Source organism: Coenobita brevimanus, chromosome 104, assembly GCF_032717465.1.
Source record: "Coenobita brevimanus isolate Jiangsu-jjx chromosome 104, ASM3271746v2, whole genome shotgun sequence".
NCBI classification, from domain to species: Eukaryota; Metazoa; Arthropoda; class Malacostraca; order Decapoda; family Coenobitidae; genus Coenobita; species Coenobita brevimanus.
The window spans coordinates 17,331,663-17,357,406 of NC_137057.1; the positions used below are offsets into that span (position 1 = coordinate 17,331,663).

General features: G+C 43.3%; 2 protein-coding genes across 2 annotated transcripts; both read right to left on the minus strand.

The window, feature by feature from the left end:
• Positions 1 to 875: 875 nt before the first annotated feature.
• On the minus strand, positions 876 to 9,165 carry Bem46 (abhydrolase domain containing 13-like protein Bem46). The gene is made up of 6 exons (XM_080285215.1): positions 8,883 to 9,165; positions 7,389 to 7,620; positions 5,721 to 5,914; positions 3,814 to 3,977; positions 2,412 to 2,624; positions 876 to 950 (listed from the first exon to the last, which is right to left on the minus strand). Exons 1-6 carry the CDS (start codon positions 9,163 to 9,165, stop codon positions 876 to 878), a joined length of 1,161 nt encoding a protein of 386 aa, XP_080141341.1.
• A 9,819-nt stretch (positions 9,166 to 18,984) lies between these two features.
• Positions 18,985 to 22,550, minus strand: LOC145415995 (protein hairy-like). The gene is made up of 3 exons (XM_080285095.1): positions 22,407 to 22,550; positions 19,345 to 19,677; positions 18,985 to 19,269 (listed from the first exon to the last, which is right to left on the minus strand). Exons 1-3 carry the CDS (start codon positions 22,548 to 22,550, stop codon positions 18,985 to 18,987), a joined length of 762 nt encoding a protein of 253 aa, XP_080141221.1.
• Between the last annotated feature and the right edge of the window lie 3,194 nt (positions 22,551 to 25,744).

Below are 25,744 nucleotides of genomic sequence, written 5' to 3' on the forward strand. Positions count from 1 at the left end.
ATTTCAAGTATTATGCATCCAGCAATGAGAGAAAGAGGCAGTGACAAATGGTCTTTCATATCTAACTGTACATATCATGCTGATTCCCTAGCAACCTCCTGTTTCCAGCACCAACTCTATGGAAAAGTATACCGGTATATTTTTAAAAATATACATGACCTATAATGCTAAAAACTCCATCCAGCCATCACTCAGTTCTGTGTTATCCCATCGACACTGTATGGGCACAAGACTAAGCTACTCAGGCTAGACATTTAAGGTGACAGCGACCAGTCATTTGCCCCTCAGTAGCATCATATGAGCATTAAGCCTTAACCACCACTTGAAACTAAACCCACGTGGGTCACATCAGGGCAGAGTGTTTGAACCCACTAGTGACCACCAGGCTTGCAACTGTTGATTATATGCTTCCCACCCATCACAGCACCTAAACAGTTTCCATGGTTACATGAAACCATTTGGAGTGTCACCACGTGTACAATCTAACATATAAAATACTGTATAGGCTAAACAAACGTGAGCATTCCATCACCTTCAGAATCAGAAGACTGGTGGGTGCTGGCAAGGAATGTGGGTGTGGTGGCTTGGTCTGAGAGGTGAAGAGACTGGTCTGACTTGACAAGCAAGGCTGACAGATGAAAAGGGTGGCTTGATCTGACAGGTGAGGTTGACAGGTGAAGAGGCTGGCTTGACATGACAGGAGAGCTGGCTGACTTGATTTGACATGAAGGGGTTGGTTTGAAAGGATGACTTGGACTTAATTTGACAGCTAAGATGGTTAGGTTGACTTGACAGTGAGATGGTTGGCTAGGGAGGATGGACTGGGCTAGATTAGACAGGTTAATGAAATAGTTGGCTAAGAAGGATGGCTTGGGCTAGAGAACCTCAGACTCAGAGAAGCAGACTATCCCAGGATGAAGAACTGGAGGTTGTGTGGTCCGCTTGAAGACCTGTGGAGTTTGAATAAAATAATCACCATCATTAACCTTTAAAAAATAATAATAATAATAAAAAATAAATAAAGTAAAACCATGCTTCCTCTTCAGAAATCCCCATATTGATGTTGCCCACTATACAGCTGATGCTTTCTTATGGACTGAATGTTAAACCAAGTGACAAAACCTGCTAGTTACTTCCCAACAGCTGCTGGAATCTGTTGGTAAAACAGAAATCTGAGATGTGTACTAAAGTTTATAATAATGTGGTCTCAGCTTGGATGATGAAGGTTTATTTGAGGCTTACAGTTTTTGGCCAACAAATGATGATTGTGTGGCTATTTTCCCAGCCAGCAGCCACACTTCAGTCCTAAAGTAGCTACAGTAGTATCTCCCACAGCTGACATCAGCCAATCACCTACTACCTAAAGTATGAGTGTTTATCATAATTTCTTGACATTTTGCTTCTTCCTAGGAACCCCCCAATGGGGGATATTCATGACAGAACCACCTCCAGGCTACTTTGTCCACACTCACCAATCACATTTGAACTCTCCTCTTCCTCTACTGTCTCACCAATATACCGCTCCACTCTCTTTTTCCATCCTACATAAAGATGCCTCTTCCACCAGTACTTGTACCCTCTTTCTTGCTATCAAAAACTGTTTTTGACACTGGCTATGTGCACTTGAAGGCGGCGGTCGTACTGTGATACTGAGGATGATGATAATGATAGTATTAACAGTAATAATGCTGATGCACTGCACAGCCAATTAACATTTTCGTGGTTCAACCCCCCTGCAGCCAGCAGAACCCTCCCTCTTTCCCCCCTACCCCACTCTCCCTCCCTCCTACCTTCCCGCACGCTCGAGTTTTCTATTTTCCGATCATATTTCACCCTGAAATATTTGAATGTGCGGATTTGTTTTTATAATATTAGAAAGCTGGGACTTTGTAGAATAACTTGAGAGAAAAAAGACAGTAATAATGCATAACTGCTATGACAAGTGTAAGTTGAAAAAGCGTAAAAGAATATTTATAGTTTATACCAAATCCATGCGTTCGAGTTTTTTTCTATCCCGATCATTTTTTCACCCAAAAACACTGTATTCGGATTAACAAATTTGTTTTTATGCTGTTAGCTGAGACTTTGTGGAATAAGATGAAAGAAAAATTAAAGTTATACTGCATAAAGTGTAAATACTGTAGTTCTGACGAGTATAATTTGAAAGCGTGCATAAAAATGTTGACACCGTACCACCTTTTTTCTGTGTTTTTTGGTCATGTTTTCTAATTTTCCCATAAATGAAAATATCACTGAACTGGAAATTCAATCAGGCTGATATCAGACCAAATTTCAGGATGCTAGATGCAATTCCTGATTTATGGCGAATATTTCTTTGTTTGGACACAGATCCGCATCCAAAGAGGGGGTTGGACACTTTCAGGAATACCGCGAAAGTGTGCATTACTCACCTCATCCAGGAAGTGAGCCAGGACCTGATAATAGCCCGGACATCGCCAGGTCTCGTTGTGTGATCCGTGTGTGAACTGCATGAGTCGCTTGGCAGGGGAGGCACAGCAGCGGTACAGCTCCACCATCATTCGCGGTGGCACTAGTGTGTCGGCTTGACCCGATACCAGCAGCGTCGGCACAACCACACGGCACATCTTATACTTGGAGAGGTACTGAAACAAACATATATAATGGCAATAATTTTCAGCAGGGTATCTATCTATCTATCTACACACATATACCAGTATCTATCTATCTATCTATCTTTCTATATCTATCTATACATCTACAGTATATACCGGTGTATATATATATATATATATCTCTATAGATAGACAGATAGATAGATAGATAGATAGATAGATAGACAGAAAGACAGACAGAGACCTAATCTGCATCACACCCAATGAATTCAGTCCATCTTCACAAATCTGAAAATCTGACACTACTTTCAGAGTTATGAGCAAGCTATTGTTTAAGAAATATCATTACAGGTGGTGGCGACCATCATCCACTCACTTGATGTAGTGTTGCCTACTTCCTTAGCTTTTATCATTCTTTTTCTGTGCCTGCCCTCCCTTCTTCCTATTTCTCCCATCTTTCCTGTCACTTCTTATTGCTTTTCTTTCCTTTACAGGTGGCTTTACATTGAGTGACAAGCCAAATGGTTTCCTGTAAGCCAAGAAACCATTTACAACGCTGGGTGGTAACCATATAACCAAACCATACATGCTCCCTACGTGTCAACAAGTGGGTTGGTGCCCCTCCCTGTAAAACAACTACTCAGTGTCAAATGGCCACCCTTTACGGGATTATGGTGTCTGGCAATAGATAGATAGAAAAATAAGTTGCTTTATATCTTTTAAAGCTCATTCCTTGTTCATATACAAATCTTAAGAAAAATATGGAGAAACAAACTGATGATTAATAATAACAATATTCCAAAGAAGGAATTTTCAATATTATAGTATAATTTATATGGATTTATCACAAGACCCTACAATCCTGATGGGGCAATAAAGGAACATGTGCTGGATACATGGATTACTGAAATAACTGAATTAAAATAACTGAATTAAAATAGTCACAGAAGTACTGCAATATCACACATTCCTGCTATGTCTTCACCTCTAAGTCAACATTAATAGTTTTAACAATACTGTCAGGTATGCCAATACTTTCCTTAATTATTTTATTTCTAAATGAATACTGCTCATAACCATTATAACTGATGTTGAACATGATCATCATCATAACAATGACAATGATGAAAGTAATTACATTTTATTTGCATTACAAGTACAAGAAGCTAGAGTGAGAGAGAGAGAGAGAGAGAGAGAGAGAGAGAGAGAGAGGCTGTACCTTGTTCTTGTGGCACCAGTTGGGTAGTCTAGCCAGGAAGGTAACACTGGAGAAGAGAACAGTGGCCATGTCAGGTATGGATGTGAAGGTGTTTTCCAGCACCACACCGGCCACTCTACTGCTCACCTCCGCCCGGCTCACACAATCCACCGCTACGGCACCACCTGTTGAATGCACCGCCATGAAGTTATATCCTCTTCACCTCAACTTGGCCTAAAACTGCCTTGCCTCCATCTTCAGTGTTAAGTCACAGAACTGATTAACACCTGACTGATATGCTATAGACGCAGTGCACAACTCTGAGGTTGTCATTATCGTAACCTGGCAACCCACCATTCGATAGTGCGTCCCATTTCGTGTATAACATGAGACACAAGTGATACATGTATAATATGTGCATGTATAATAATATTCGTGTACAATACATTCGTGCATATGATTTGTGCATAATGTGATACAAAATCGGAGACACTTTTGAATGGTAGGTTGCCAGGGTAAGATAATGACAACCTCAGAGTCATGTGCTGTGTCTATAGCCATTATGTATTTACCTAGTTGTGATATACAGGAAATGAGCAACGCTTGTGGGGTCCCGCCTCTTTTTCTCACTGTCAAGTTTTGTTTTGAACTCGTTCAAGTTTTTAGACTGAACGATCTCTTTGTCCAGGGTGTTCCACAGGTCTATGCATCTATAAGGAAAGCTATATTTCTTGATATCCTTCAGACAACTTGGCTTTTTCAGTTTCATTCCCTGTCCTCTTGTTACTCAGCCATCCCATACAAACAGATAATTTTTTATAAATTTTATCTAGTCCCATCATGGCCCTGAACACAGCAGTCATGTCGCCCCTCTCTCTCCTTTCTTCAAGGAAGGCAGGTCCAGCTTTGCCAGCCTCTCTCCGTAAGACAGATCAGCCAGGCTGGGGACCATCTTAGTTGCCGTTCTTTGTACGAACTATTCTCTCGATCTTATTTATATCTTTCTTCTTGTGTGGGGACCACACTACTGCCACATATTCCAACCTGGGGTGGATCATGGCCTCTATCAATTTTTTCAGCATTTCCTCATCCATGTAAGGGAATGCTACAAGTCAAGAGATTGTACGTCTCTGTAACTATCTTGTTAATGTGTTTTTCCGGTGACAAACTACCCTGGACCAGCACTCCCAAATCTTTCTCTTCTCTCACTTTTTTTATTGGTTCACTACCCATCATGTGAGTCAGTGATGGCCTCTTGGCACTCTTACCCATTTCCAATATTTTACATTTTTTTGCATTAAATATAATTTCCCACATCTGGCTCCAATTCTGGATCCTATTCAGGTCTTCCTGCAGCATTTTAGTCTTCCTTGACTTCTACGCTCCTCAAGATCTTTGCATCATCAGCAAACAGACTTGCATAACTGTTCATTCCATCTACCATGGAAAGAATGTACAGCTGCAATATTGTTTTTTTCTGCCACTGAGCCACATGAAATAAGCTAGAAAATTTTACACTGTCATGGCTACATAAAATCTGATGACCTTTAGTTAGGAGGTTACAATGAGTCTCCTTGGTTACTAAGTAAATTTCCCCTTCAGTCTGAAAACACCTGGCCATCAACTGGGCTGAAAGGAGTTAAGGACCTTTGTCACACTGGAGTATAAACATGTTATAGTTTGTTTTCCTGATGGAACTTGCCACTCCCAGTACTTGAGCACTAAGTCATAAAAACATCCCAGTAAAAATAATGGCAAGAAACAAGACAACCCCATCAAATATTCAGTAAAGTGGGTATTATTAGCTCCTGCTGTTCATCTGTTTTGACCTGATGAAACCAGCCAATCCACAACTTGAATACCATACCAAGTCATAAAATCATCCCACTAATGCCATTACACCAGTCCTGAAAGACATGATGACTGACCTAAGGATCGACCAAATATAATAATCTTGGTCTGGTCGATGTCCGTGCGAGTCTTGAGGTAGGAGACTGCAGCCTGAGCATCCAGATACAGCCCGGCTTCAGAGGGATGGCCACCACTCAACCCATAGCCCCGGTATTCTAGCAAGAGCAAGTTCACCCCCAGCCAACGATACAGCCCATACACATTGCTCAGTCTGTAAGGCAAGGAAAGATGTGGTGAGAAGCTGAGCTGGTTTATCATCACAATTACCATCACCCTTACCCACCTTCTACCCCCTCTTCTCTCTCTCTCTCCTGCAAATTGTTGTATCGTTTATAAAGGCTCCAACATGCTTGCATGCATTGGCCTTGTTCTGTACTGACATGGAAACTAAATATTACAGATCAGGGTAAAAAAAAAAGGTGGAAGAATGGATATATAATGTATACTCTTGTTCTCTCCATTCTATCCCTCCACTCATCAATGAATCCTGTACTACACTTGCTATCAGTATTCTCAAGTGTTGATGTTGCTTAATTCCAATCTGTCTGACTGAGCCTGCTAACCACAGATATGCAACTGCTTCTGTGGGGCCATTCTACAGGTACAGTACTGTACAGTACAGCGCATACAAAACATAGTGATCCAATGCTCCCTTGTGGTAGACAGCCTTGTCAGGATTAGACCAGGATCTTTCCCATGGTGAGGTGAAGGGTATGATGAGATTAGTTCCCAAGTACATGCCACAGCTGCTTCACCCAAGGTGCACAGCACCACCACATGAAGGCTCCTTGTCAGCACCTGGTATTGTAGTTCTGCACAGTAATATTAAGTTCACCCCCTGCCACTGATAATGATCAGTCACACTGCTTAAGCTGTAAAGAAAAGCTATGAAGTTAAAAATTTATTTTTCTGTCTCCTAACACTACTGCTGTTCAATCCATTTCATCCAATCCTGTATCATCCTCAAACCTCATGACACTCCCTCCATACAACTAATACAGATCATGAATGATAACCACATAACTGAACTGTTTCTGGAAGGTCAAGGACAATGTACAATATCCCCATATATCTTACTCTTAACACAAAAAAGCCTTAGTTACAAGTAAAACTATCATAGCTATTGTTCTTGCTTTTGGAGGAAGGACAAGGAAAGAAACTTACCATGTCTCCTGTTCTTCCTGCAAAACCAAGACTGAGTTATTAGGGACTTTATCATATGCTTGCAAGTTAGTCTGGTGGGTCCACTTGTTTTGATCTGATAGGCATAAGAGGTCTTGTAGCACATTCTTGCCAATTTTTGTATCATTTATATATCCTTTTCACTGACATGATGTAATCTGTCTTGGTAAGATATATTATGAAAAAAACTGCAATATGCAAAATAAACCACTGAGTCAGTGATGCTATGAAACTCATTATGCCACCTACAATGTGGCCCTAAAGGCTGTCACACATCAAAAGCTGTGAGCCATATTATATATGTGTGCTATGAGTCTGACTTACATTTATGCTTAACTGATGATGTAATTCAACCAAAAGCTACATTGAGTGGTGTACTCAATACGCACAACTGCAATTCAGACATGGCACATACACAGCACAGCTTGCGCAGCTTCTAGTGCAAGTCAGCCCTGAGTCCGTAAGGGAGTATGTAGAGAAAAGATTCCTATTTTTTTTTTTACCGGTGTCCAAGGTTTCCCGCATTGCCGTGGAAGTAAATAAACGTGGGTGCTGCGGACAGCGCTGCGGGTGCCTGCTTGACAAAGATGGCATGTAGTTTGGTGCCATCACGGGCATACAGGAAGAGCGTCTCGGATGGCAGCCCCAGGGAGGATGGGGGTTGAACCAGAGATCGAGAGTCCGGTGGAAAGTTGGGCCAGTAGACTAGCAGGTCACTGATTTGATACATAACACCTGCAAAAAATAAACAAATAGGGTTAAATAAAATAAATAATATTGGTGAGTGAGGCTGGTCACTCTCATCTTAAATGTCGGGATCAACTGCCTAGCCCCGGGCTCCTACGCTCCACATGGAGCAATGTAGGATTGGATGATAGATAGATAGATAGACAGACCAATAAAAACTTCATTCCATCCTGATGGAAAACAAAAAATAAATACCAATATAATAAGCCTCATCATACCCTTGGGAATGGTACTGAAAAAATAAACAGTATCAAATTCATTCATTCATTGCCAGACACCATGTATCCCAAATGGGGTGGCCAAGGGATTAAAGTTAATTGTTTTTACAGGGAGGGGCACTAATCCTCCACCAACCCCACTTGAGTATCAAATTATTAGTGCTAATTCATCCCCTCCTTTGGCATGAAAAAGGAAAAGTCAGATCAATGATGATCTATAAATAAATGCCAAATAATAAAGCTCATCCCATACTCAACACACTAGACAGTGCGATATGTCAAATACAGTACAGGGGAAGTGGAACAGAATTCATTAAGATATACATCTGGGCTGTTTACACATACAATGAGGACAGATCTGATTAGGTAAGATATGCACTGGGCTGTATATGTAAGCTGAATGGATAATCAAAAATAATGAAAGTAAAAATATAAAATACAGTCACCGGAGAAGGAAGTGGATGTGACAAGAGTACAGCTTAACCATTTCAATCTAATGACTGTTTCATTAGCCCTTGCATTTCTATATTATGGTTCTGTATTTTTGCAACCTCATACCATTTATTCAACTTAGGCAATATCTCATGCTGAACAGGTTAATGAAGGCCATATCTAAGCCCTCCAGCCCAAATAATGTAATCCCAGTGAAACCTGATCATCTGTGAAGGAAGAATAAGAGAAAAAAAGGTCACCAGACTGAGTGATTAAAACTTAACCACAACATCAGGTTGACAGGCTTAATACTGAACTGATGATAATTGTGGGCAAAAATTGTGCAGCGGCTGAGCCAGAAGTCCACCACAGAGCCAGTAAATCCCTAGATATACCATAGGCACGTGGTGGTGGCCTGACAGAAGGGGGGAAAAAAACGTCATAGGATTAACGATGTGAATTCTGTACACAGCTGACGGTTACTTGAGAGAATAAACAGTATGAGGACCAATGCGAACAGCCCTCCATACAGCCAATATATGAAACTCAATAAGAGAAGTCACTGAGGCGTAGAAGTTAATACTGGACCGACATTATTACCTGAGAGAGCAAAAAGTAGAAGTAGTAAAGCCAGGAGTCCTCCATACAGCCAGTAAAGGACAAATATGGCCACCACGACCGTTGAAGACGTCACCCAGAACTTGCGCATCACCGTCAGCACCAGACCAGCCACAAACTTGATGATGGCAAAGTCTGCCCGCTGCTTGGGTGTCATGTCGTCCTCACAGTCAAGGTGGCTGTGGGTGTGGCTACAGACACGGGGACGAGGGGGAGGGTGGGGCGGTAAACCCGAGTGTCCGCTCTCTGGATCATCCGCCGCCATTTTAATAGGATCAGCTTGTTTTCATCTGACAAACCTGGCCACCCACACAAACTGAATGCCAAGTTGTGGTTGCATGAAATTCAATAAGCCTAAGTGATGAGGCAGGAATGTCTCTGGTTACTAGACAAATTTACCCATCAATGTGACTACACTTTGCCATCAACTAAGATAAAGGGGATACAGATCTTTGTCAGAGAACCAATGCAACTACCAATGAAGACAAGAAGTGCACTTTAGTTACTTGGGGAATTCTTGTCATTTGTCTTCCCATCAATATTTCCAGTCATATTTGGGAAACTCACACTCTGTCCATCTTCAAGGTTTAGTACAGAGCAGCAATAAGCTCAGTGTCAAGCTCTACCACTAGATCAAAATCACTTTCCTCCACACTTTACTTGGACAGCTTTTGTAATACATCTTCACAATGGCATTTCCAGTTATCTTTTAGTGTCTGCCTTACCACTGGAGTCAAACACACCATACCTATGTCAATTCTGAAACTAATGCATTTGTTTATCTTCTATCATACTATTTTCTCTCGTTCTTATGGCCATACCACTGGAGCCAAACCACCTAAATATTTATTATAAACATGAGAAACTTGTAATAAAACATCACAGTTACATTTTCAATTATATTTGGGTAACTAAGTCTATAACGCTTATAAAACTTGCAGTCATATTTAGCTACCTCCTGTAATTTTCTTGTGTTCACATTAACGTATTAATTCATCGTACGTGAAATGAAAAGGAGAAATTGTGAAAGCTCGTTATTCTATCTTTTGATGCTGTGCAATTTGACGGGATGCTTTCCTAAACTACCGGCACTACGTGGATGAACACTTTTCGGGATCACTTCCATCACAGTCACTTAATAAAATGTGTAGTCTTCATGTACTGCAGCCTTGAATTGATGACCACTGTGCCCCATGTACACATCATGCCAATGCCCAAGTCTGTAAAAAAATAAATAAATAACAATAATAATAAGTACCGGTACCATAGGTAAAAATTATACGAATTATCATCATCCTAACCCCCTTCCCCCACCCAAAGATGGGGTGAGGTACAATTGTGAAGGAAAAGTAAAAACATGACGAAGGGACACAGCATGACTGGAGAAATGGGCCACACACTCATTCTCTTACCCTTTATGCCCCTGGTTCCACTATACAGACCTGGTCATGTGCATATACAGTATTATTCTATCTAGCTATTGCCTGACGCCCTAATCCTACAAAGGGTGGCAGCAGACAAAACACCTCCATGTCGCTCTGTCACCCACTATTTGACTGCCCTCCCCCCAGCTCACTCCCCCCTCCCTCATATACCTCTCAACTCCATCCCTCCACCTAATCCTCAGTCTCCCCCTGCCTCCACTTCACCTGTATACACCCTCTTAGTCAGTCTTTCATTCTCCATTCTCTCCTCATGTCCAAACCACCTCAGTGTATTTCTCAGTCACATCCACATCCACCCCACAACGTTCTTTCACTATTTCATTCGTCAACCTGTCCCTCCATGTCACTACACATGCTCCTCTCTGGTAACTCATTTCCACTGCTCTCACTAGGGCTGGGCAAGATCCGGTAAACTGAGCACTCACGGTTCCGGATCCCAAGAAGGGATCCGTTAGAACCAGCTCCGGAACCGGTTCCTCATGCAGTAATTACCCAGACGCCATGAGAGTCACCAGGGCCTACGTCTTCCGACTCCGGGTTCCGGGACTTGATAATACCAAATGAGTATTGGCCACTACTCACTCACTCAGTGTTTGCCAACTTCTCACACCGATGTTAACCTATACGGTAACTTTATGAATTTAAGTGAATGATCTCTGAATGTTCTGTACATTTAGCTTTATATTTTTCTTAACAATTTATAATATAGGCTAGTCTAAGAACTCAGGAATATTTATTGCCATGACAGGTTTTGGTTTATAGTACATAATTTACTGACTCAATATGCTATTAATGATTAATATTTGAGAATATTTAATGGTATGTTTTACTACTTTCAAAGGACACATATGCCTGATAACCAAAACATCATCCTCAATGTCTGAGTCTGAGAATCTGTTTAGAGGAACCGGTTCCTGTCCAGGTATTCGGTTCCAAGGTCATTTATTAGGATCCAATGGAACCGGTACCAGAACTGGATCTTGCACAGTCCTAGCTCTCACTCTTGACCTGTTCCCCTCTAGCAAGGTCCGTGCCTCGCTTCAATAATAACACCCGTAGCAAATGTCCCTGTAATGACCCAAAGAGGAATATTAACCTTAAGGGAAGGGGGGGATAAGGAGCATAGTATATTCCCCACAAGAAGTGTCAGGAAGTATAATGTTAACCAAGGGTATGATGCAAACAGAAGCAACTCACAATACTTAATCTGCAACTGTGCCTTTCCCTTTTTACCTCATATTTTTAGTATTGTTTCAGCTTAAACATTCAGTCCCCTTAGGTTTTTTCAATGCTTTTGGCACTGACTAAATTACAGAGGCTGTTCTCTAAGGCTTGTCCAATTCCAATGCTTTGTTTTGTATTCAGCAAGCAAAGGGGTGGGGCCTTCTCTACCCTTGATCCTACCTCTCTACATTAAATTAGGTTAGGTTAGGTTCAATTAGGCTTGGTTAGGTAAGTCCATTTCAAGCCAGCAAATGGAGTTAAGAGATGGAGATTTCTCCCCCTTCTTTATTTACTAGTTACTATACAATGCACCTGCAAGAGAAATGCCAAAAAGTGCCTTCCTAATTCAGTTGTCACAATAAATAACAAAGTAATGAAAGGTGTGACTGTCCAAACTGCAAATTTACCCTATTCTCGTGCTCAGCTCTAGTGTTCCCCTCTCCAATGGAATCCCTGGTATACGAGTCACTATGAAATCGGAAAAAATTTATCTTGCATGCCTCTCGCCCAGAGTGCTGGAATACAGAAACAGGATCATCACAAATGTTACCCCAGGAAGATGATAAAGAAACTGCCACAGCCACTCCCGACACCCCTAGCTTTGAAACTACTGCAATAACGTATGAAGGGGAGTACTGTTTAAAAATATCAGTGATATAACTTACGTATAATAAACGGTACTGGTGCTAAATGCCGTATGTTAGAGTAAAATGCCACCACATACATACCAATTCTATTTAAGGTACACTTTGAAGTTCAGAGAAGGATCTTGGTCAGTTATTTCTCACAGATGAAGCACCAGTAACAGCTAGGACGGGAGACATGGGAAATTAGAGAATAACAGCACTGACAGCAAGGAAACTCAACAGTTCCAGCTAACCCCTCGCCTCCTGCCACAAGTAGCGTTGCCACTATGTTTACAGATATCGCTATATTATTCCAGAAAGACCGCTAGAATGTCGCTCAACACAAAATAATTCTGGAAAAAAAGCAAGACGATACACTAAAGCCTAAAGGATACAACTGAAAATTTACAGAAATCTGTAGACTATTGCTAGAATATTTGTAGAGAGACGGGAAAGATTGACACTAAGCAAAAACGAATAACCACAGGTCTAACGCAAAAGCGCTAACTTGGCAACTTTCGAAATAAAAAACCATCAAGCCCGTCTTGAATAATGTAAAGAATTAATATAACCATAAAATAGAGCACATACATGAAAATGCATCTCTCAGTCTCCCAAAACCGATTGCAAAACATTGCAGTTTGGGGAAACACCTGCTATAATCAAAGTAATTCATTAAAACATTACACAGTTAGAAACAGTCCTGGGAGGATGATAATAAAGGACCCTGTGAGGTTGTTTTGAAAGCGGAGTCAGTTTCAGTTTTACAATTATCTTTTATACTTTTATCTTGAATTTATTGCCGTCGCACTTGTGCATTGTTAAGTCTATTCACAGACATGCTAATTATATATAAAAAAGAAAACAATAATTATCTTGTCAGTTTTCGATAATTCCTGAATTGCTAAGTTACCCTTGCTGTTATAAACAAAGAACACGTGATCTAAATTATTGGTTGCTAAGTGGGTATGAGAATGCTGTGGAAGGTAGTGGTGTGCGATACCAGCTATTTCATATCGATGCGATACCGATTACTTACAGTGGAAGGACAGGCTGGTGGAGGACAGCGTGAAAACGGAGTGATGGAGGTGATTTGTTCGTGGCCACCCACTCCGGGATTAAGACGTCACTCATTAGGCATACAGGTAAGACCGAAGTATGCTTCCGAGTATGTGTAGTATACCTATTTTAACCTTACCCTGATTTTCGTCCTTATGTAACTTATTTCACGTAGCTGTGTGGCAGAAAAAGGCAAGGTGTACATTCTTCCCATATTACCTGTTCATGATTAGCACCATATTCTAGTGATAATCTGTTTTTACAACTGAGCATTCAGGATGGGGAGATGCCAGTTTTAAGACAAGTTGGAGTAAAGAGAAATGAAAAGGAAAAATATATATTGTAGTGGAGTGTCATGTCGAGCGGCAAAGTCCTACGGGATTCTATTAGACATGATTAATTCTTTCAGTGTCGTAGTCATTCCTTTCCCTGGCTTTCTCTATCATACCTAAGCCTACCTTTAGTTTGGAAAAAGAGACGTGACGGTGATGATGATGAAAATCTTCGGAAGAAAGCTACAGTGAAATAGTGTGACGCTTCTAAATGAATAATAACAATAAGCCTGCAGTGCCTTGCTGATTCAATATTGCTTTCATTTCTTTTGACCAGAATCCACCAAGCAGGCTCTGAGAAAAGTACCGGTAAAAATAAAAAGTCTAGTGGCTTACACCTTTACAAGTGATGTGCCTCATTTTTTTTTTTTTTTCGCTTAACTCGAAAGATGTTCCTTGTAATATTTGTCTGTTGGACGGGTTGGGGAATCTGTCGTTTTCTGCCGTTATTCGCATACTCCTGTTAGAGTGACTAGACTACCAGATTAATATCGAAACTTATTGATCTCCAAATGTGGGCATATTCTTCCATGTCATCACGCCACGGTACTGTGACAGCAAGTAACAAAGGAGGAAAAGTGGGAGAGAGGAGATGGGAAGACGTAGACGGTAATAGTGCCTGCCCGCCGGGTCGTGTATTTGTTATATGCGAGCTGCTACCTTGATCTGACCTTGGAAACATGACAAGGCTTTATATTTTTCACGGCCACGACGAGCACAAGTTAGAGCCGACTTTGAGGGATGAGGCCGAGAACCTGAAAATGCGGCCTTGAGACCTCAGCCAGATTTCATTCCCACGTCTTAACACCTAGTGCCGTCTCCTTCAACCTCAAACTGATGATTGTAATGAAGGAACGTCGATTTGACACGAATGAAGACGTCTAATGTAAAACAACGACCGTCCTGAAGACCACCAAGAAATAAAGAGTTCCAGCGACGATTCCATCAGTGGCAGAAACGCTGGAAAAAAAAAAAAAATGTGGCAGCAGGAAAGGAATATTTTGAAGGCGCTGGTAACTGAAGGTTGTGGCAGTAGGTTCAAGCTATTTTCCGACCGTCAGCAGAACCTTTTGACCACACGTCGTATACGTCCTATATTTATGAAGAGCAAACTTCTTATTTTTCTGTTTATTGCCAGACGCCTTAATCCTGTAAGGGGTGGCCACAAACAAATCGCCTCCATGTCGCCCTGTCCCCTGCCATTTCATGCCCTGCTCCCAGCTCACACACCCCTCTCTCATATATCTCTCCACTCCAACCCTCCATCTCAAACTTGGCCTCCCCCTCCCTCTCCCTCACCCACACTCTCCTCGTCAGTCTCTCACTCTCCATCCTCTCCACATGTTCAAACCACCTCAGTGTGTTTCTCCTAACGCTTCCTGTCACATTCACATCCACACCACAACGCTCCTTCACTTCCTTGTTTGTCAGCCTGTCTCTCCATGTGACTCCATATGCTCCTCTCAGATAACTCATTTCCACTGCTGTCACTCATGTCTTCTTTCCCTTCAAGAAGGTCCAAGCTTCACTTCCATAGGTTAGAGTTGGTATCACAATACTGTCATGTAGTAGCTTTTTCACTTCCATGCTTACTTCCTTGTTTCTTATCACTGCTTTCAAGGAACCAGCAACCTTTCTTCCTGTTGCACCCTTTCAAGCACTTCACCCTTCAAACTTCCATCCTTACTCATCACACTACCCAAGTTCTCAAACGTACTCACATTTTCCATTTCCTCCCCATCCAACCTTCCTGTACATTCACCGACTTCACCTCTCTCAAAGACCATAACTTTACTCTTCCCCACATTCACCTTTATATTCCGTTTCTTACACACTCTCCCAAACTCATCCACCAAGCCTTGCAGTTCCCCTTCGTCTTCACTTAACAACACAGTATCATCTGCAAACAACAGTACAGGGAGCTTCCAAACCCTGCCCTCTCTCATTAGGGCCACTCCAACATCCACTACCCTACCCCTTTTTGCTCCGTTGATTTGCTCAGATGGGAGGGTAAATCTGAATAGTAACCAAGGAGACTCATACTTACCTCATAACTAAGGTTCATTGAATTTCATGGAACAGCAACTTGGTGTTCAAGTTGCATGAATGGACCATTTCCTTTAGATGAAAAAAAAAAAAAAAGACCATAGTGATTTTATATGTTTCCAAGGCACTGAATTTTAACAGATACCTTATCATGATGTTGCCTGTGTGTTGAGGGGAAAAAAGTAATCAAAGTGAGCCTAATAATTTCTGAAATGTATTGTACCTCTAGCCTGAGTGACTGGCCTTATAGGAGTGTGACTTGAAAGTGTGTTTGAAATTCATGTCTGTTTGGGTGTGACCTTAGTGTGTTTTTCATGTCTGTTTGGGTGTGACTGTAGTATGTTTTTCATGTCTGTTTGGGTGTGACTAGTGTGTTTTTCATGTCTGTTTGGGTGTGACTAGTGTGTTTTCATGTCTGTTTGGTGTGACTAGTGTGTTTTTCATGTCTGTTTGGGTGTGACTAGTGTGTTTTTCATGTCTGTTTGGGTGGCTTTAGTGTTTTTCATGTCTGTTTGGGTGGCTTTAGTGTTTTTCATGTCTGTTTGGGTGGCTTTAGTGTTTTTCATGTCTGTTTGGGTGGCTTTAGTGTTTTTCATGTCTGTTTGGGTGGCTTTAGTGTTTTTCATGTCTTTTTGGGTGTGACTTAGTGTTTTTTCATATCTGACTAGTGTTTTTCACGACTGTTTGGGTGTGACTTAGTGTTTTCATGTCTGTTTGGATGGCTTATAGTGTGTTTTTCATGTCTGTTTGGGTGTGACTATTTAGGGTGTAGAACGCATTTTGTTTTGTCTAAGCCAGTGTTTTCCTAAGTGTGGGTAAAATTGGTGTTTGTTGAATTATGAAGTTACGTTGGGGAATTGTGAGGCAGTTACGGGGGGGGGGGTGGCAGGGTTGGTAGATCGTGGATGTAAAGGTTAAATAATGAGTGAAAGAATTGGGCCCTGTAAGACGCTAGACTCATACCGTATTGTTTGTTTATAAAGGCTCCAGTAAGCTTGTATGCGTCGGCCTTGGTCACCTAATGGCGACTCTTCACCCTGCTCGATTTCTGGCAGCCTCCCTACTTCCTTATCCCTGAGGTCGCACTCTATGACCCAGTCCCAGGTCATTTTCGGTCTGCCTCTCGCAACCTTACCCCCAAACGTTCACACTTCTCACTTTCTGCACCCAGCTGTCATCCCCCATCCTCTCCACATGCCCATACCATCTTAGTCTGCCCCTCCTCATCCCATCAGTATACCCCAGTCCCATCCATCTTCTCAGCTCTTCAATCGTAAACCTAGCCCTCCCAGACCTCACATTCAAGGTCGCACCACACTCACCTAAACATTGTCATTTCTGTACGTTTGAGCCTACGAATATCCTCTTCCTTGCCTACTACCATACGCCATTACACTCCCTAACAATTTATTTTTCAAGGTTAAGAAAATGCACATTCATTTCACGTAAATTTTTATTAGAATTTGTACTGTCTTTAAAAAAATCAGTGAAAAAGAAAACTGAACCTATGCTAATTATCACAGTCTCTTTTTAAACATTCAAACATTGGCCACAACATTACTTAAGAACGTAAATATAATCGTTTGGGTAACGGTAAAGGAAACTAGCATCTCTTTACCGCAGAGAGAGACAGAGACAGAGACAGACAAAGACAGAGAGAATAACAGATGTCCCTTAGCTCAACAAAAAAAAAAAATTTGTTTGGCAGTGTAAAGAAATTATATACAAAGTTCATTTTTGGATTGAAGTCTCTCTCTCTCATAGATGGCAATAGAAAGGCACTAACATCCTAAACCATCACCTAAATTTATATATATAAAATACTTTCTATATGGGCCGTATTCTAGGTAGCATGGGAGAATTCGTAACATACCTTCCCCAGCGATTTATTCTGTATATTATTTTGTACGCTATTCATACCTCCTGACTTACACCCATAACATGCAAGAGGATATTGGGGTATAATATGCAGAATGAATCGCTAAGGAAGAGGTGTTAGGGAAGCTCCGATGCTGCGTAGAACAGGGCCCGTTCTCTCAGTGCGCGTCAGTTTTGTGGGTTGGTTTGTACTATGGGGTAACGTTTGTGGCGAGGGGCGTGCTAAAGCCTGACCGGGAATACGATGAGGGGGGTTTTGGCAAGCATTGAACGCCACTTACACACTCCTTGCTTTTTATTCATTTATTTTATTTTTTTAAGATACTGCTTACTCGCTTGCTTTTTTTTTTTTTCGTTAAGATAGTTTTTTTTTTTTTTTTTTTAAGATACAGCCCACTTGCCTTTTTTCGATACTGCCCAACGAAATTTTCTTTTCATTCACTTTCGGCGGTCGTTGTTGTCGGTCTGTTTGGCTGAGCACACCCGGTAACCACGGGAAAGCAAGTAATGCCGCGGGGCCGTCTTACAGGTGCAGTACACCGTGTAGGGATCTGGTGCTCCCTTGTGGTAGTGTCACGCCAGAATCGAACCAGGGTCCACGGAAACTTCCAGGGTATACGGCTCCACGGCATGTACGGGCCTCGTCAGTGGGAACCATAACTAAGCATTATTAGAACAGTTCCCATTAAAAAAAAAAAAAAAAAAGAGTTCCATGCATCCCCAGTGAAGCTTAACATGTACAATAGGCCAGCGTATCAACTTTAATATTCGCATTATTCTAAATTACCAGGGAATCCTCAGCGAACGCCATGCCTCCACAATCAAGAGTGCCAAGTTGGGGAGGAAAGCAAGTGAAGTGTGGAAGCGACCTTAACTCTTCTGTGTTGGAACCCCGGATTTGCTTATGGTCTATTTTATACAGGTTTTGCACTTGGTCGTTTATGGAGATCTGTAGAGGATGGAAGATGGATGGGGTGGAGTGGGGTTGGGAATTAAAGTGGCAGCCTTACTGTGACTCCCTCATAACCTCTCATTCCATCCTAAGCCACCTTCCAACATTGTACTCCTTTGGGTAAAAATAGGTGGCTGGGAAACATGCGAAAGAGCTTAACACACTTGGGATTTCCTCAATTATTTTACAGAGCTGTCGTTGAGTGTAGCTCCTGTAGCATGACCAGTGGCAGAATGTCACCCGGTGCACTGTACCTCGATGTTCAAGAGCATTAAGATGCTGCCATGCTGGAGTTTCCAAGTCTGAAGCAAAAGTTGCATATATATATTTAATATGCCTTGCTGGCATGTTTGATACCAAGAGCGGTATACCTTATTTTTCTTGTGCTTTGGGTTGTGTAGTGTCCAGTGTTAGAGAAAAACAAGGCTTGAGCTCTTTCGTTTCCCTCCCACCCCACTTGTCACCGTGAACAAATCACATGATGTGACTTTGATTTCTTTAAGCAGGAGGACCCACTTGTGTTCACCATGGACGCCAGCAGTTGTCGTCCTCAGGATGTCTGATTGGGGCAAGGTCAAGGGGCTGAGGGGAGGGGCTGCGGCAGGGGGAGGGTGGCGGAGAGGACGAGTAGGAGAGGGGAGGAGACGAGGCACTGTGGGGAGGAGTGGGAGGGGCGTGGTGGAGCTCCCCAGGGCCCACCAGCGACCCTGGGACGCCATGGGGAAGCACTAGTGCCATCTGCCCACCAAGGAGCCGAGCGGGCACTAATGAGACGCTTCGAACCACCAGGGGATCGAACCCGCTTCGCTGGCAGTCGACGCTGCTTCGCTGCTCATGCTGATGCTGGGTAGGGGGGCTGGCGTAAGAGTGATGCTGTTCTACCCTGTTTTGTTGCTGTTCCTCCATGTTCTGCTGCACAGCTGTGGTATCCATTGCGCTGTTACAACTGCCTGTGTTGTTCTGCAGCCCCTTCATCACAGCCGCTATGTGTGTGACAATTCGGTTCCGCTGTATGGTGTTCAGAGTTTCGTCTCGCTGCAGAAACTTGGCCACTTCTGTTGCACAATGGCCAAACCCCGCACGGAACTTTGCAGCGGAGTCCAGGGCGCTGGTGGTGGTGCGGGGCTGGGCAGTGTCAAGGCGGTGTAGGGACTGGACGTGCCGCACAGTCATTTCCAGGATGTCCGCCTTCTCCAGTTTGTTGTATCGTGATGGCTGTGGGGAAAGAAGAGCATTTTAGTAGTAGTAGTAGTAGTAGTAGTAATATGTGAAGTCTACTGAATTTATCCTTCCCTGTAGTCCACTATCATCCCACTTTAGGATAGGTAGATGAAGTATATTTGTACAACCGGGCAGCGGTTATGTCACTGCCACCGCACGAAGGCGCCCCTCGCCATATTAAATCTGTGGGAGAGGACCATCCCCTCGGAGGGAGTGACAGCCAGAATTAACCCTTCCTCATGCCGGCGAGGTATGAATGAACGATTTCATTTAATTCAGAATGGATCTCTAATAGTAAAGGACTTTATGAAGACTATAACTAACCCCTTCGGTTCCAGTAATCTCTACATAACGTAAATAAAGAACACTGATAAAGAACATGAATAAAGAACACGAAAGAACATTGATCAGACATCGTACTGAAGGTATGAAGTCTGTAACTTGGGGGTCATTGATTCATATTCAATATTCATAGTCTGTCTGGGTCAATCTTCAGAGCCGTTACGTGTTTCTTTGTACCCGTGTAATAAATTGGTTTCTTTCCTTCAGGTGTGTTGCATTCTTCATCTTTTTTTCTCTATAATCTGGCCGTTTCAGGAGCAAGTTAAAGATACCAATTAATCATATATTGCAAGAAAGACCAAACTCCAGTTAGAATATACACGTCCCTCAACTTCCCACCCCATCCCTCGAAAAGATGATGCATTGCAGGAGAGCTAATGCAACGTGTATGCAACTCGGTTAACATCGCCTTCAGCCTGTAGCAAAAATATCAATAAATCTGGAAAAAGTTTGTAGAGTCAGATAATGGCAGGAAGAGAAGGGAGGCTGGATACGTTGGACCAAGCGCGGGGGGGAGGGGGGCGTAAATATGTGAACCGAGGCGAAGGGGGCGCGAACCGAAAGACGTTGAGAACCGTTGCTCAGTTCGTACTTAATCACGTTCAGGGCAAGATTATATTAAATTATTTCTAACTCCAGATGATTTTATTCAGCTGAGAGTGTCAATACCGTCACATTAACCCCCTGATAGTCGGGTTAGTACTTGTGGTCTGTTCCAGCTGACGATCGACGATTTTTTGAATAAAGATGAGACAGGAGCCAGGGTGACGATACTGTTAACCGTCTCAAAATTGGGACAGCTCTAGTAACCTATTTCACCTTATCCCTAGACGATTTTATTCAGCTGAGATTGAGTCATAGATGTGCAGAGAGAGAGAGAGAGAGAGGGGGGGGAGTCCTAAATGCCTGAGATCATAGTGACTAATCCCGTAGTTGACCAGTGATGGCTTTATATAGGAGTGACGTGGAGGGACAGGTTGACGAATGAAGAAGTGAAGGAACGCTGTGGGGTGGATGTGGATGTGGTTGAGAAGATTAGGAGAAATACACTGAGGTGGTTTGGACATGTGAAGAGAATGGAGAATGAAAGACTGACTAAGAGGGTGTATGTAGGTAAGGTGGAGGGAGGGAGAGGGAGAGGTAGACCGAGGATGAGGTGGAGGGATGAGGTGGAGAGGTATATGAGAGAGGAGGTGTGTGAGTTGGGAGCAGGGCAGTGAAATGGCGGGGGACAGGGCGACGTGGAGGAGATTTGTTTGTGGCCACCCCGAACGGGATTGAGGCGTCTGGCAATAGATAGATAGAGATAGATATTTTCCGTGTAAATATTTGCTTCCGTCATTTTTCCTACTTTATCAGCCTGTCTAGTCCTATTACTCTGCAGCAAACTGTTCATTTATTTAATCAAAGCTATCATTATATATCTCTGTTCATCTTCATCTCATGTGATTGCAAACTGTTTTCAAATACATACCGGTACATAGAGAGAGAGAGAGAGAGAGAGAGAGAGAGAGAGAGAGAGAGAGAGAGAGAGAGAGTGCCTACATATCTACCTTGGAAGTGTTGTAACAGTGAAAGGATTAATGAAGGTTGTAGCTGTGTAGAACTCCCTCCTAAAAATAATAATAATAATAATAATAATAATAATGCGCTGAATAAAATCGTCTGGACACAACAGTAATAAAATAAACACAATCTCGTTTGAAAGGGATTAATGGACTGGTCTGAAAACAAAAACCAAATCTCATAGTGCCAATTGATACCGGTAGTTCCTTCAAACAACCATCACTCACCCCTAAAAGTAGCGACAAACTACTTATAATGTGTAAGACAATCGTTTGATAGTGACACGAGTGGAAGTTAAAATTACTTATGTCTTGAAAGTGCCGTGGGATTACTAACCACCCCCCAAACCATTTAAATCCCCACTCGGGTCTCTTAATCCGCCTGCCTTCAGATGACTTACTCAGCTGAGGGAAATCTTTGACCTTCCAACGGACAGAGATTAGCCCAGTTAATCCATACGTAGTCAAGGTCACGCTGCAGTAAATTATTTTTGCCACCGCCAGAATACACGACTTAGGGAACTTAACACTTTTTTTTTAATGCTAGGAAGAAGGAACCAAAGGCCAGGAGCCCGCAAAGTCCTGTAAACGGCTACGAGAATATTTGAAGGACTGACAAGAATCTAGTAACGTGCGCAACACAATCCCCTCTGTTTAAAAAAAGATAAAAAGCAGTAGCAGGTTCCATTATATAAGAAATAGTAATAATGATAAATTAGTGAAAAAAAACAATAAGATGCTGGCAGTAAAGATATTTTGGGTGATAACATGTATTTTATTTCGCTCTCAGTAAAGACTTCGTATCAAATTACTCACGTCTTTCTTCAGTCCTTCCAGAACCAGATTTTTGAGTTGGTTGAGGGAGTCGTTGATTCGTTGACGTCGCTTCTTTTCCATGATGGGTTTATTCGTCCGTCTTCTCTCGGCCGCAGCAGCCTTGTCACTCGTACTGGCTGGCATTCTGGACGATACACTCCCTGTCACCACCGAATCCTGGAGTTTACTAGGAATGCGCGCGAATCCGGGTCATTATATAGACCTGGGAGGAGGCGGGGCTTAAACTCCAGCCAGCCAATAGAATTTTGTTTACTAGTGACGTCACGGGAAGGGATCCAATGAACGCCTTGTATATGTGTGACGTCACAAATACGGAGCCAATTGAAAGCGACGTGTGGCTGGGTGGGGCGGGGCTTGGGTCGTGTGGGCAGGGACGTGGCGAGTCGTCCGCCAGCCACGTGCTTTGCTACCATCAGAATATCCCTATTTCTCTTATATATTTTTAGAGCATAAATAAGGTCATGTAGTACAAATCCCACGCCATTCATATGTGGAAAGGTATCTTTTTTAAGAAACCAAGGAATACTGGCAGTAATACTGTAGGTACAAATGTTTTAAAAAAGAGCACAATTCTTGACCGCAATGCATTTTCTTGGTATTGCCAGGACGCTTCTGGGAACAGGCAGAGGTCAGTACTTCCTACACCTTGCCCTTGGGTGCATGACCACGTGGAGGGGAGAAGGAGGGGAGAGGAGAGAAGAGAGGAGGGGAGGGGTAAGGAAAGAGGAGGGGGAGAGGGGAGTGCGAAAATAAGGAGAGGAGAGAGAGGATATATTGAAGGGGGGGTAGGATTCAGCCTACTGGACTGTTGGCCCTAAATTCGATGGTCGTCCTAGGCGGTGGGTTTGAAGTCTCACCAACAGCCGCTTAGTTTATGGCGGCGGGCACTCCAAAGCAACGCCCGTCCACAGCAATCACCCAAACCAACACCAAGTCACTCCCCACCACCGCTTTCTTCTGTTCTTTCTTTTTGATGGAATTTCCGTCACGGCTTTTCATTCTTTGGTGCATAGTTATCTGTCTATCCATCTATCTATCTATCTGTTGCCAGACGCCTTAATCCCGTAAAGGGTGGCCACAAACAAATCGCCTCCATGTCGCCCTGTCCCCCGCCATTTCACTGCCCTGCTCCCATCTCACACCCCCCTCTCTCATATACCTCTCCACTCCATCCCTCCATCTCATCCTTGCCCTCCCCCTCCCTCTCCTCCCCTCCACCTCACTCACATACACTCTTCTCGTCAGTCTCTCACCCTCCATCTAATTTTTCCTAGTTGATGGGAAGGTCTGGGTTTTTCTCTTCATGTCTTTAAGTCATATAATGCTGTAGAGAAATTAGTAGATTCAATACAGTACATGTTTCCTTTACAACTCTACTTCCACTGTCTTCTGCGTCACCATTTGTGCTTCGTGTCTATCCTGCCGTCCTCCTAGCCCCCTATGACCTATCTCTCTAGGAAAAGGAGAGAGAGAGAGAGGGAGAGAGAAGGAGGGGAGGAAAGGAGGAAGGGTAGAAGAGGATTAGAAGGAGAGGGAAGGAGGATGGAAGGAAAAGGAATTGGGACGGAGGGAGGAGGAGGAGGAGGAGAAAGTGAGGAAGGAGGAAGCTTGGTAAAAACGGAGGTATAAGAGAGGGGAGAGAAGGAGAGAGAGGGAAAGGGAGGAGAGGGAGGCAAAAAAAAGGAGGGCAGGGAGGAGGAGGAGGGGGGAGGAGAGAAGGGAAAGAAGAGGGGGAACGGGAGAGAGAGAGAGGGAGGGAGGGACGTTTTAAAGATACGGTCTTCAACTCCCTATCTTAGAAGAGAGGGATGGTGGAATGCAGGAAGGGGGGATAACTTCAGCCTGCAGTCTAGTGGGTTTACAGTGAGATGAACCTGGGGCTGCAACAACAACAGACAACAACAACATCAACAACAACTTACATCATATTAAATAGATTTGGAAAGTTTGACCATTTTGGTGGGATGTCAGATGAGCTTGTTTTATTTTTGCTATTGCTGTTGTTGTTGTTGTTGTTGTTGTCCAGGATCATATGAAGGTGAACCTAATGGACTGTAGGCTGAAGTCCACCATTCTCTCATCCACTATTCTCTCGTCCACCATCCTCTTGTTCTCCAGTCCACCATTCTCTCGTTCTCCAGTCCACCATTCTCTCGTCCTCCAGTCCACATTCTCTCGTCCTCCAGTCCACCATTCTCTCGTCCTCCAGTCCACCATTCTCTCGTCCTCCAGTCCACATTCTCTCGTCCTCCAGTCCACCATTCTCTCGTCCTCCAGTCCACCATCCTCTCGTCCTCCAGTCCACCATTCTCTCGTCCTCCAGTCCACCATTCTCTCGTCCTCCAGTCCACCATTCTCTCGTCCTCCAGTCCACCATTCTCTCGTCCTCCAGTCCACCATTCTCTCGTCCTCCAGTCCACCATTCTCTCGTCCTCCAGTCTACCATTCTCTCGTCCTCCAGTCCACCATTCTCTCGTCCTCCAGTCCACCATTCTCCTCTCGTGGGACGGGGGAAGTGCTGAGGGACCTTTGTATAGCTGATGATTAGATTTGTCATTGGCACTGAATCCTAGCGTCCCTCTGCAGCACAGCATGGATACCGTACAGCACAGCAGCACCGTCTCAGCCTCCCGTGACTCGCCCTGTACTGAATAAAATGACCTGCTGTTACACGATCCAAATTAGAAGAGTAGACGCTAACATGAGAGGGTTAACAGAGGCAGTAGAAACAGTCTCAGTCTGCTACCACTCACTCAGCTGAAAAAAGACAGGAGACACCTTTGACAGCCGCACCTCCCACGCAACAAGAGGAAAGAACGAGTTAACCATGGGGAGGCAGAGGAGCGAATCCGGGCGTTTCCACCCCCTACAAAGCCTGATCCGAGTAAAGGTCTACTACTGTGCAAAAGTCTTGTGCTTGCGTAAAACTATAGCGTTGTCCCCCCAGAGATCAGTCCCTTCGTGGGTGTTGCCATCGCGGGTCCCGGCCTGCCTAAAACGTGACTGAGGTAAACATCTACCAGTGTGCAGAAATTCGTATTCCTAAGTACGAACCTGGCCATAATTAACGGATTTAAATGAGACACCCGCTGACCGCCGCACCCTTGGTAGGCGATCCTCGGGGGTCCAACCCTGCCTGAAGCATGACCCAGGGAGGTAAAGCTGCCACTGTGCAAGGTGTCGTTTTCCTAACACCCCTCCCAGAAGACCTGAAGCCCGCTGTTTCAGGCTGTACAGTAACTCAGTGGGCGAGGGACATACAGTATATGTGGCAGCGGCAATAATAAATCACTGAGGAAGTGGTGTTACGGAATTTA

Bases quoted from the DNA above. Each gene is read 5' to 3' on its own strand.
- Bem46 (XM_080285215.1), bottom strand. From the start codon at position 9,165: ATGGCGGCGGATGATCCAGAGAGCGGACACTCGGGTTTACCGCCCCAC. The intron at 7,621-8,882 runs GTAATAATGTCG...TATTTTTTGCAG, and splicing joins TCTACTTTTTGCTCTCTCAG to GTGTTATGTATCAAATCAGT. The intron at 3,978-5,720 runs GTCAGTCATCAT...TGCATTCAACAG, and splicing joins TATATTTGGTCGATCCTTAG to GTGGTGCCGTAGCGGTGGAT.
- LOC145415995 (XM_080285095.1), bottom strand. From the start codon at position 22,550: ATGCCAGCCAGTACGAGTGACAAGGCTGCTGCGGCCGAGAGAAGACGG. The intron at 19,678-22,406 runs GTGAGTAATTTG...CTTTCCCCACAG, and splicing joins TGGAAGGACTGAAGAAAGAC to CCATCACGATACAACAAACT. The intron at 19,270-19,344 runs GTAGAACAGCAT...GTCGACTGCCAG, and splicing joins AGGAACAGCAACAAAACAGG to CGAAGCGGGTTCGATCCCCT.